This window comes from Haliotis cracherodii, unplaced genomic scaffold (genome assembly GCF_022045235.1).
Source record: "Haliotis cracherodii isolate W230 unplaced genomic scaffold, xgHalCrac1.p SCAF_14, whole genome shotgun sequence".
NCBI lineage: Eukaryota > Metazoa > Mollusca > Gastropoda > Lepetellida > Haliotidae > Haliotis > Haliotis cracherodii.
In genome coordinates, this window is record NW_027266269.1 from 26,258,971 (window position 1) to 26,272,615 (window position 13,645).

The window sequence follows — 13,645 nt, forward strand, 5'->3', positions numbered from 1 at the left end:
ATTGTATATTTAAATGGAAGGACATCCCAACCGAGTAGTATATACCGGTATGTAAGACTAACACTTGGTGTATGAAAAAAAACCTTTAAAATAATTGGAATTTTGTTCACCCTTTGAGGGTTTTCTCTTCTGCTGTTTTCAAGGAAACTAGACTTGGTTTAGTAGGATTTAGATTTCACCTTTCTTTCGGTAAAAACATATTTATAAAATTATAAATTCAACAGTCGTACCGCAGGACTATGTGTGATAGTGGCGTGAAACCTGGTTTATTCGAGTCTCAGTAAATTAACACTCAGTCTTTAAAATTAAAAAACCTTAAGATTTGAAAAAATGGTTGTCATTAGAAAGGAGGCCACAGAATCTCTTCATTTTCAGCCTGAATCAGACGAAATGAAGATTTGTCAAAGTATTGTAGATTTCCTTGGGAGATTGGGGAGATTTTGAATTCGGGTCTGCCTGAGAAAGAACTAATCTCAATATCAGATGTGATTTTGTATCTGTATGATTAATACATATCAAATGTAAAGTTTAATATGGGCATAACACTGTCTCACAGTCCCCGAACCTTATTAACCCCCCCCCCCCCCCCCCCCCCACCCCCCCCCACACACACACACACCCTCCCCCAAGCAATCCCTTACTGCTGTAGCGCTACAGCTTTAAAGGAATTGAGATCTTCCACAGTGGTTCAACTATATTTCCCATCTTATCGAGGTCCATGTCAATTTAAATGTCGTTGATTGTCTCTGTCAATATCATGGTATTTATATTTTGGTCTTGTATGACACGTATACAACAAGACCAAGCTTCTCTCTTACTTCAGATGGTTGGGGTTTTCTTGTCTATCGTCCAAACAGAGGATAAACAAGGAATGTCATTTGACACGAAGCAGAAACATATCTATATACACGAGCTCAAGGCGTAAGCGTGACATTTATCACAAGATTACTTTCCTCAAGCTTGCCAAAACACTATGATCGTGGGTTCGAATCCTTGCAGCCCCGAGTTTCTAGGTCAGTCAGCATCATACCCGTGCTCGTGGGTTTCATCAAAGTGTAAACGTCTGAGACCTGCATCACTTCGGCTTTCCTCCCACATTAAGCAGACACGCCGTGACGGAATACTGATTAAAGCCGCTTTAAACTCAATTCACTGACTAACCTGAAATATGAACAAACGTGTGTTCTGACACGTAAGCGCGTACGATATGCAAGTATCCGGGACCAAAAAAGAAGTTCGTTATATCCGTCAGTTCGTTATAAGCGTGTTTGTTATAAACGTAGTACTGTATGCATATCTCAATTAAAACGCGCTTTCAATTGTCGACCCTTCATTGCAAAGGCTCATTCATCAGACAAGAAATAAACATGGCGTGCCCAGAGGGCTCGGTCACCGTGAATGCCACGTAAGGCTACAGACACATGGGATTATGTAGGCGGTACTTGCGTCTTGAGTAAAGTTTTCAATCTTACCTCGGGATAAGTAACAAGTAAAAATAATGTTGATATACCTCGAGGTCTGAGGAGAAAAGTACACCACATTCATCACGACAAAACAACAATCGTGTCAGCTGCGCATGCTTCATCACTGTCTGGTCGTAACTTACACATCTGCACTTTAATCCGATTTATTTCTGTTCTGGTTCGTTCACCGCCCCACCCTGTTTTATACCGAGTAGTTATCGCTGCCTCGGACCGAGACAGTCACCGAGGCCATAACTTTCTTTGTGATCAGGGCTTGGCAATTGGACATCCTTGATTAGACGAACTGTACTCTGTAATTTTGTGAATTTGGAACCCAGCGCCGAAGTCCTGTACCAGTGTGTGTACTATTGTACGATACGCACACACCCCGTGGTGATTTCTAGTAGAACAGATACCAGCAACCTCTGCTGCCCGTACCAGGGGACTCCATGATGGTTTGTTGGGGGAATGGGTTGGGGTGGGGGGTGGGAGGGGTGCTCGGATGACTGCTTGCCATCGTGCGGTGTAGTTGTGATATCAATAACTGCTGGGGTGTATCCGTCATGTTATTGGTATGTTTATGAGTGCGGCGTAAAACAGCAATCAACTTTGGGGGACATTAGGTGGTGTCGTCTCTCGTTGTTACATTGATAGACCTGCTATCCTCTGTCGCACCTAACACGAAGGTAAGGGTCTCTTAATATTTGCGAGGAAGTTGACACACGATTTCATCTAATTAATGTAAACAGTATTGAATGATATCTTGATTATAAGTGATAAAATAGATAAAATAGATTACAAACATTAGTCCAGATACACAGTTTAACAAGGGAGTGTAATAACAGACAAGACCCGTCAAGATCCGGGGTAGAATAGGTCTTCAGCAATCAAAGCTTGCCCTAAAAGGGGACTGTACTTGTCGTAGGCGACTAACGGAATCGGGTGGTCAGGCTCGCTGACGTGGTTAATGCCATTTTTGCGTATCCCAATTGCGTAGATCGATGCTCATGCTGTCATCACTGGATTGTCTGGTCCAGAATCGATTAATTACAGACCGCCGATATAGCTGGAATGTTGCTGAGTGCGGCGTTTAACAAACAAACAAAAACAGGACTAACTTGTGTACTTCAGTATGGATTTGTTGACATGCTACTGATTTCCTGTGCTACGTGCCCACGGTAATGTCTTTGAGTGTGGAAAAAATACATTTTTGAAAATAAGCATTTTAGACGTCACCTGTACCTCGAATTGTTTCTCTCCCACGTTTTATTATGTGTATGTTACATGTTATATAGGTGTACATATTAATTGTCCAGTGTTATAACAGTCTATCATAAGCCAAGATATGAGTTAGAGGCGACTTAGGGGATCGGGTGGTCAGGCCCGCTGACTTGGTTGATGCATGTCATCGTATCCCAATTGCGTGGATCCATGCTCATAATTTAAATCACTGGAATGTCTGTTCAAGACTCGATTATTTACAGATCGAAGTCATATAGCTGGAATATTGATGTGTTCGGCTAACAAACAAGCAAGATATGACTGGTTGTTACACTGTGTATGCAACCCGTCGACTGTACTAAATAGACGCAGCCATAGTGGGTAGACGCACTTGACAACCTTGTAACCACGGCTGTACGGTATAGCCCCACCCACGTGTCCCCACACCCGTATCCCCACACCCGTTGGCGAACCCTCATCCAACCCTACCCGTTAACCCTCGAATAAAGTCAAGCACCAACACTTCCTATACTTGTTTACCTCATGATGTTCGTGTATATTTTAGAAATATCTACCAATACCATTGACCTCGTTTTAATAAAAATGTTAAATACCTAAAATATTGAGAAGATGAAGACTGTAGGTTGGTTCGGTTGAGAGTTTCTGACAGTCCCTGAACCATATTATTTTCCAGTTTGCCCAGCCCTCTCTTAAACACCACATCCCAAAATGAAGCAAGTCTAGATTTTCCAAAGGCTCTCCCATCTCACTGGGGCTCCTGTTCAATTTAAATGGAGTTATTTGGTTCCGTCAATGTTGTTTTCAGAGACTAAGCGTCTAATGAGGATGGTGATGAGGATGGTGGTGGTGATGTCGTATGATACAATGTAGCAGATGAGGCAGTTGAAGGGGCAGTCAAATATGTTGGGAACCAATCATTAAAATCAGATTCAGTTCCCTCCAAACAATGCGGTGGCTAGCTCTCAGATCTGAATTTAATGAGATTGATAGGGAACAGTTTCACAATATATCAACATGATCGGTTTCGGAAAACGAAAACAAAGTAGTTTCGTCCAGAAAAAGCAATGCAGGATACAAATTTATAAAATGTCTATTTTTATGTCGAAATAAATAGCTAGTCGCGCATGACGTTTATAGATGTAGATATATACCAGGCACCTCTTAGACTATATATCCATGTCACATTACCAAATCCTGTATAGGTTAATATATGTCCTGTGTCAATGCGGCTTTCCTGCCACATCAGTCTGACTCACGATGACACTGATTGAAATACTACTTGGAGTGGCAGGTAGAAGCCGGAAATAAAGATAGCGACGAGATAATAAATAAATGATGATGATCAACTTCTTAACAACTAAAATGCTGCTGAAAGTGGTGTTACATCCAACCCACTCACTCGCCCATTCATCCATTAGCCAAGTTACATGGCCACCTGTGTAGGATTGACAATGGGGTGGTCTAGTGTTCAAAGCGTTTGCTCGTCCCGCTGAAGACCCGGGTTCGATTCCCGATATGCTACAATTTGTGAAACGCATCTATGGTTTACCGTGCCCTAATTATTGGCGGAATAGTTCCAAATGCGGCGTAAAACCGTATTCACTCACTCACTAGAAAGACGAACACACCCAGCTGACAATACGCTTCGCAACGTCTATGGTTATAAATTCCTTTCTCTACCGTCATCTGTTTACAATCTGCTCCACGTATATCTACAGGCATGAAATCCCACTTTATGACACCTGAGCCGTAAAACCATAAGTCCTATCAGCTTATTACCTGAACATTCTTCGCATAACAATCCGCCACCTGTGTCTAATTGGACATATCTTATCAGCTCCGAGATGCACAGGTAAATTAAATCATAAAATCTCACAAACCACACTCCGCGTTTTGTTCCGCTCACGCCCGCTGACAATGATAAACACGTGGCCAAAAACACTTATCACATTTTCCCTAATATCTTATCATTAACCCATATCCTTTGTTACGTTGTAATCTGTTTCATCTCACCGCTCTGCAGTAAAGCTGTTATTACATATGTTTTCCGTACTGCGTTACCTGGTAATATGGGAGATAAATATTTACGGAATGCGGTAATCGCTAAATTTGATGGTACAATTTCCCGTGTTTCCTCGTGTAGTATTACCATACTCGTCATAAAACACACAGATTCGTCAGAATCGATGTCCGAGTCATTGGTATTATTAGGACGGGGTGGAGATATTTTTTACAAGATGTAATCTACTTTTGTGATGTAGGATTATTATCCACATGTGTATCGTGTTCCCATTGTGTTAGGCTTGCACATTGTGTTAGATGTATACATTGTGTCCAGTTAAACGCTGTGTTGTGTTTCTGGATGGCAACTAGTAAACAGTAAACAGTAAACAGTAAAATAAAAGCGTGACATTTTATTTTACGTTATCGGGAATACCTTTGGCAGTGGCATTATAAGACGTCACGCGCTGGTTGTAATATCAGAAGTTATAAATATATTATCCTAAGAAAATATCATTTTCATTTTAATCATAATCTTCATTATATTCGTGAAGGCCATTATACACTGATGCTGATGATGAAATTGCTGGAATACTGTTAAAATATATCACCCCCTAGCATATAATTATCATTATTATAATTATTTTTATCATTATTATAATTATTTTTATCATTATTATAATTATTTTTACAGTAATCGCAGCTTCTGCCATACGCAATAACGAAGCTATAGTTATTGCTAATATCGTTTATTACTGACAGTGTATTCAACTATTTCTTTAAGATCTGTTTGTAAATATAAGTCTCCTTTCCCATGTTTAACGCTGAATAGTAACCAAATAACATAAACAAAACGGTCCAAGTATGATCAGCTAATTTTGTACAGGTAAATATCTTCAGGGGATATGCCCCTCGGAACAATACTAAGGTCATAGAATAAATGCCTATTTATATGGCAGTGGTATTCGTGTCGTGTTCGTTCTGGCACGCAAATGCTGAACACGTGTGTTCTATTTATAGAATCACTACTTAGAGGCGTATTACAGCTAGGATTGCGTCACTTATTACAACTTTATTAGTGTCCCTTTCAGAATTCATACCACTAATGATGTCTTATTCAGTGTTACATTGCTTGTCAATTTCACAGATGACTAATTATCGCCTTTATTTCTTTGCAGGTGGTCTGGTGATCACCCAATCAAACCACAGGACGACCTGTCAGTCAACGTTGATTGACGAGGGACTATTTGAATTGTCATTAATGACAGAAGTGACAAATTACTTCAACTGAGAGGACAAACGAAGCTTTAGGGTTGAATAATTCGCCATCTTTTCCCAGGAGCTGATGCTCACTTCGATTTGAAACCTGACGGACTCCTATAACACAGTGACACATTTTTGTGCTGCAACAATTTGAGACTTTTAAAAGATTTTATGCTGTTCAATTTTGATAACTGGAATCTCCGAACGTACAGCCTGTCATCGAGTGCATGGTTCAAAGCCCGCCATCATTAGGAAGATATTTATGCCAGTAATTCCCAAAGCGGAGAGAAAAGTTTCAAGGAATGCTCTTCAAACATTGTTGATCCCCCCAAAATTCTGGATCTGCGATCCCCGCGTTCCTTCGTGTCTTTGTGAGCCAGGATCGTCTGCTGACACGGGATTACTCGGAGCAGACGACAGTTCCCACAGCCGACGACATACTGTAGGTGGCATTTGAAGACGGGGGCGAGGACGTGAAACAAACCTGAAACTCATTGTGCATCCTCGGAATTTTCCTGTTAGAGTTAGTGATAATAAACGCTGGTCGCTGATAACATCAACGACATCGTCCGGTTGTGAATGTGAGCAGACGACATTTTGTGAGAGACATTTTCCCCGACTGGATGTAACACCGAAAACTGAGGTCATCTCAGAGGGTGCGTGCTTCCACAACAAACGACGTGGAATTAAATTTCCTCCAAATTTCAGGACAGTCATAATCGCCAAGCAGACGACATCTCTTGAGGCGGTTTTCAAAGAACGATAGTGAAACAGAATCCACGCAGATCGTGATAAAGAAAGGGATCGTATTACAACCCCCCTTCACTGTGCCCGAACGAAACCCACGGCCACACATCACTGACAACCGACCCCTACAGTCTCCGCCAACTGTTGCCGATACTGCCCGTGCAGCTGTTGCAGAACGACCTGCCTGGTTCATGAAGCAGCGCTGTAGCTGTAGTCCTGTTAGTACTGTCTTAGCGGCGGTCTCTCCTCGGAGCTGATAAAGCCACACAGTCGAGCAAGGGAAACGAACGGGATCAGAGGGAAGCGCAGATTCCCCTCTCAGAACAAAGCGAGGGCTCCCGGTGTAGTCCTGCTGACTCGTGTGAGTGTTGAGCTGTCGTGAGGACCAGCAAGTCCTAATATTCTCGGATCGTACACGGACTAGGGATTGTTGCGGACTAAGAGTGTCGTTATCGGAGGAGAGTTCAATGACAGGTTTGTGAACGACTTTGAATATTGCTGTTAACGGGTTTACTCCACACATTTCACATTGTCTTGTGGCACTGAGGGATTTCATGTCGAGGGAATTAAGGAATATATAGTTCGGGAAAACATTGAATTTGAATCTACCAAGGAAACATTATTCAACGAACAACGTAATCCTCACGTCGATTTCTAACGCTAGAACTGACCAAATCTATATTCGTTTCCTAAGACAGCGGAGTTTTACAAGATATCTGTGCTGTTGTGAAAACCAATACTGTGAGAACCATCAAGACATTTCACGGACGGCCGCTATCAAACATACAGCTCGTCAGCTTAACTCAAACGTGAACAGCAAATTCACAGGATTTCAGTGATAAAATTTCACTGAAAACCGAAGACGGCGGAATTCCGGACATATTTCAACGAAAAGTAAACAAGCCCTCCACGCAGATCGCGAGCTTTCCTCGGAGGCTGCAGGTAACCGCACCGTGTCGTCTGCTTCTCCCGCCATGTTGATTTTCCAGGTTGAAGGGTATTGATCGTCTGCTGTAGTCAGTGTAAGCTAGATTACCGAGCTATCCAACATGGCGTTTGTTTCTCTCACTGCAAGGATGTTTGTGCGCGGGTTTACTCCTGGATTTATTCTTCTATTCCTTCTGTGTGAACTCTCCGTGAGGGGCGAGGACCCTCCCGTGTGTACAGTGAAAGGACGGGTATATACAGAACTGAAATGGTACGGCTATCTCGTTCAGAAACCATTCCACCAAGACTGGGCCAAGATTCAGTATCAGATCACGTACCCCGTGAACGAGTGCTGCACCAACCTGCTTATATACTATGACGATCAGATTCGGGAACTAAAAGAGGGGATGACTTGTGAAGAACGGGAGAACATTCTCCCCGCCAACAACAATCAAGTAATTCCGTTATACAAGAATAACAAGACTGTTGGATGCAACGTCTGGAATGAAACCGGGGGGTCATACTATGTGTGTCTCGGGGAGCGAATATTCAGATCAAGTGGCCCTAGAACTTGGTATTTCGCTCTAAGTCGCTGTGGGTCAAAGACACCGTTGTATTTGAACTATGTGTTTAATATTTCTGGATTTTATGGCGACTGTGAGGACGACCCCCTTGCTAAGACCTACATTCCTCCCGTGAACGCTCCAACGGATCGGTATATGTTTGTGGCTATCGGCCTGGGGGTGGTGGCAGGCGTTGCCCTCATACTGGCCGCCATCTTCTTCGCGTTGTGGCTCCTAGGAACTCGGAACCGCACTGCGAACAAGGGCAGCTCTGTGACGTCGAGCCAAGCCACCATGACACAGGACGACGTCTTCTACGTGAACCCATCGTTGTCCGATCAGGGGCAGACGGACTACAGCCAGTCGAGCTCGGAGAACTATTATGAAGTTATCCCGGAGAGACGGAGTTATGAGAGCATCAACACTCACCTTGCCGTACCCCACGGTCACGGCCACGCCCACGGACACCCCCATCCGCACGCCCACGGGGCAAGACATGCAACATATGTCAAGGACATGCGTCACCCCTCATTCCCAGCGCAGCTTTTGTTTGAGGACTACCCACCCCCTCCTTACCAGCCACCCCGGGGTCTACCCAAACACCACACCCTTCATCACCCACCCCACCATCACCACCCCCTCATTGCTGCCCACCCCCTTCACCACACAGCTCAAATCAGAGAGAGACCCGGTGGGGCAGGGCCTGGACCGGAGAGGGTTCCTCTCCAAACTCACACCGAAACAAGTGCATAAATTGACACTGGCATCTGATGAAGATGGAGATGAGGCATCGATGGCCACCCGCGGGCGTTTTTGTTCGGACACTTCTTGAATATGAAGCCCGCGGACTATAGGACCAAAGTGTACAAATATCGTGATTCGTGTTGATATTATGAAATGAAAGACTTGGCGCATCGGAGTACTGGACTCATCCTCGTGTGTCAGGGGAGTTGGATGAACAATCACTAGATGGTGGAACTATGTACCCCGAACATCTATGAATCCATGTGGACGATCCAGTCTGTGTTTCCACTAACACAAGTGTGCCAACCGCACTCAACATTGTGCCAACTTGGAATATTTATTTGTCTCATTTCTCAACATACAAACACACTTGGCACTTATCCCTCGTATGTACAAAGTTCACGACTTCGGATAATCTATAGACTCCTTCGGACATGGTTGACATGACCTATGACTCTTGACCTGACCTCTCACCTTGCCTTCAAGGCCGCGGTGACCTTGTTTTGCTCAGAAGGTTTTGAAAGTGCTATTCGCGATGAATGTTTCAAAGTATTGGCATTTACTGCCGACTAACGGGGCGAGTAAGGATGTTTTGTTGGAAGTTTTGTGGACATTTTTTGTGGGACTGCATACCGAAAAGCGAAGGCATCGGGAGTGATTTTTTTATACATTCCCACCCAAAAAAAACAGAAACGTAGAAATTGTATTACAGATAAATTTTGTATGTGACAATTCTTTTTTTTTTTACAAATCGTGACTTTTTACCTCAAAACTATGACACCAGGGCGAGCGATTACAAAGGAGTGTGTGCCTTACGGCGATAGTCAACTGTGTCAAGTTGTCAATTTCAATTTCAAGATGAATGATATGACAGATGACAGACGACAATATGTCACGTGTGATGATTAATGGCAGACAGGGGAGACAACTTGTGCCAAGAGACGAGAAATGGACGCTGTTGAAAGCGGTTTATGGAGACCCGTGTATGTGTTTAATCGTTAGCATCGTCTATCTTAGGAGCAACATGACTCATTACACGGCTTGGCATGTCATCGTGCGAGGATCGACATCTTGTGTTTGACCTCGATAGTCGATTGTCGTGCACCTACAGCTCCCGGTTTTCAATCCCCTCACCACGAAGTGGCAAAACAGCAGGAAAAACATCACCGTGGAACTGTTGAATCTCTGGTCTGTGTTGCGATTTGTATGATTCCTTAATTAGAGAGGTTTCTTGTTGCCAGGCAACGGCGAAAAACGTGATACTCGCTGCTTCAGCGATCGAGGCCTCGGTACCGACTGTGTTGGAATTCCTGATCAGCTTTGAAATTACTCGCAGCGAGAGAGACTGGTGTGTTCTGAAATTGCTTTTAAAGAATTAACCGATGTTGTGAATGTAATTATGTACAACTCGGCTTGCTGCGAGTTGCAGATATTCGCTCATCGCTGTGTATTGATATCTTATGAAAGCAATAGGAAGTTCCCACTGGACTACGAATGGGACGGTTGTTGTTTGTAAGTTAAGCCTGTGGTGTCTATTTTGAAATTGACACGGATTTGACTTTGAGAATTTGCTACACAATCTTGAAATGTACCATTGAGATGTAGGATGTAATACACTGGCAAATATTATTGTTACTAAATCGGGTGTATTTGAGACTTTGTGCATTATGATTATTCATACCTAATTGAATATATATATCGCTGTATTAAAATTCTGGCTGCATCTATATCAAGGGCGGTTCCTTTGTACAAAGTGCAATTTATTAAGAATAACCAAATTGTTCAGAGTATCACCGAATATTGACAAGCTTGTTTACACGTGTTCACACCTACTGAAATTCCACATGAAATTAATGCGTTACCAAATTAATGCGTTACCAAATTAATGCGAGTATCGACCCGTAGCCTAAAATGCGTCAAACAATTTTTTGTGTTCACTTGTGTTGCGCATATTTCTGAAACTGACCAAATTATACATGAATGCCCCAAATTGTTTTATTTTATTATCTACCAAGAATTACGTGAATTCGCCTCCCTAGATTTGTGCCGTATTGTATACAGTTATCAAAGACACCGTGTATATTCAGGAGGACTCGATATAACTAACCATTTACTTCAGTCATACCTGTATCAACGTTATTCTTGTAACGAAATTCTTTTTGTTCTGCGTTTGACATACATTTTATCTTTAAAACAATACTTACCTTAGTACATTCTTGACACATTCGTAATTCCAATTATTGCACAACATATGGTTAATAACGAGAAAATACATATCTGAAATTTCTTGTGTCTTGGGTAATTGTTCAGTCGAAGATTTGGTTAAAAATCCAGGTATGATGTGGTGAATGTATTATTGTATTGTTCTATTTATTACAATTTTTATGGATTAGTTGAGAGTAATTACCTTGTTTAAAATTAAAAATTCCCCGAATATGCATCACGGCACCTTTCGTTGTCATGAACTGTGTTAGAGGTAAAGCGTTCACTCGTCACGCCGAAGGCCCGGGCTCGATTTCCCACAAGGGTACAATCATTGAAGCCCAGTTTGGCGTCATCCGGAGTGATATTGCTGGAATATTGCTAAAACGGCGTAAAATAGTATTCAAAAGATCAAAATGATGTGACCTGAAACGCGGTTCTAATATAAGTTGTCAATTTCATGTAGATTGCAGGACTATGATGAACACGTGTAAACAAACAAGATGAAATTAACATCACCATTCCCCGCTACCCATTCCAGTGAAGGAATTATACTGCTGAAAAGAAGTCAAGGACCACTCGATTTAACAAGACCGATTAACTCTATTAATATGAAAGAATCGGATGGGCCTTTACTTCTTTTGAGTAGTATATATGTAGGTCATTAATCATGTTTAACGGCAGTTATTGTATAACTTGTATATTGGTATGGCACCAGTATTTAACTGCGGTTTATGAACGGTATATGATATTTCTGTTGAGCAAACATGTGCTGTCGTTTGTGATTCATTTCAAACAGTCGCGTTCATTTCTGTAATTGATTTTTTGTACGAAACCTGAAAATTTTTTGCATGCTCTGTTGTTTATGCTATTATCAGATTTGAAAATAATGTCAATTTATCATGATTTCCTTGAAAGAATTCGATCCCATGTTAATTTATCATGATTTCCTTGAAAGAATTCGATCCCATGTTAATTTATCATGATTTCCTGGTGAGGTTCGATCTCATCCCAGTGTAAGTTATCGATCCGCCGGGCCATCGTATATATTATGTTTTTCTCGGCGGTTTTATGTAACCCATTACACGCCATGCCGCCTATTGTATATATCATAAGTAGGTCATTCGGGTAATCAACCTCGGTGTCAAATTTACATGTTGTCAATTTCAACATAACACATGATTAATTTGTTCGATGGGCTATTGATAAGTATTACCACATGTTCCAGGAATTTATTTTAGAGTCAATTCACCGATGTCAGAAATTGATATTACGTTTATTTTTTAAAATGAATTATATAATATATTTAATTTGTAAATATTAAGGTGTGTGCTGGAAGTATGGTAATGCGTGGTCGGTGTTTGATTTTCATTGGCCTTTGTTAATGTGTTGAAGTAGCATATATACACATAGATATACAGAGATATATATATTTACTTCATGAAACCACCCCTCCATCGAGGTCGGGACTACACCCACCTCCATACCCACATGCACGGCCCACACCCTCATCCAGAACACCCCTCATCCACCCTCCCACAACAGCAACTCCTCACCCCCAGTCCCTCAACCCCCCCCCCCCCCCCCCCCCAACTACACACACACATATACCAAAGAGACGCCACGAGTCTAACACCACCCCCCGCGACAAATTCTACCACTACCTATCCCATCCCCACCAGCTGACATTCGTACCATACTCATACCAACCCACGTCACCCATTTACACTGATACCACACCAGCACCCACACCGTAACATCCACACCCTTATCCACACTCTTACCATCTACACGCTTAACGCCTACATTCTAAGTGTAAAATGTTCATTCTTATACAATTTCGCTAAAACCAGCCACGCCCACACGTCCGACCCTTCACTACCAGTATAACAACCGCTAAACATGTCCCCGCGGTTAATAATTATGTCATACCAACTATTTTCAAAAAAGTTTTTATGTTACCAATTAAGCAGCGTTTGTATAATAAGGGGGCGGTCGGGTAGCCTAGTGGTTAAAGCGTTCGCTTGTCACGCCGAAGACCCGGGTTCGATTCCCCACATGGGTACAATGTGTGAAGCCCATTTCTGGTGTCCCCCGCCGTGATATAGCTGGAATAATGCTAACAGCGGCGTAAAACCATACTCACTCACTCACTTGTATAATAAGCCGGGGGGTCCTCTTGCACAATACACGGACCAATTAAACGGGAATTAGGTAAAATCTGGGAAATCGTGATAAATCAACACTCTGCTCAGTATCATATTTTCTCTCGATGTCCTCGCCATTGTGACGTCATCACCCAGCATTTGTTTTTGCCAATGTTGCATTGAATATTTTGATATAAATCATTCTAAAAAAATCTGTATTTTATGTTGTTTGTATCAAGTTATACAAGTGTTAATCAACCCTTTAGCCTTGCTATGGCGGAAATTATGCTGAAATCATCACGGAAGGATTCCCGACACGTCTGTATTGATAGTTTCATAACTCATA

At 42.3% G+C, this 13,645-nt stretch overlaps 1 protein-coding gene across 2 annotated transcripts in view; it reads left to right on the forward strand.

The window, feature by feature from the left end:
* LOC139461146 (uncharacterized) overlaps window positions 1-13,471 on the forward strand; it is an 86,441-nt gene extending 72,970 nt beyond the window's left edge. For both annotated transcript variants that reach the window (XM_071242694.1, XM_071242693.1), the window contains one exon: window positions 5,885-13,471. In XM_071242694.1, coding sequence (XP_071098795.1) covers window positions 7,766-8,959 — 1,194 coding nt within the window. In that variant the 5' untranslated portion in view covers window positions 5,885-7,765 and the 3' untranslated portion in view covers window positions 8,960-13,471. The remainder of the gene's footprint in view (window positions 1-5,884) is intronic.
* The last annotated feature ends 174 nt before the right edge of the window (window positions 13,472-13,645 follow it).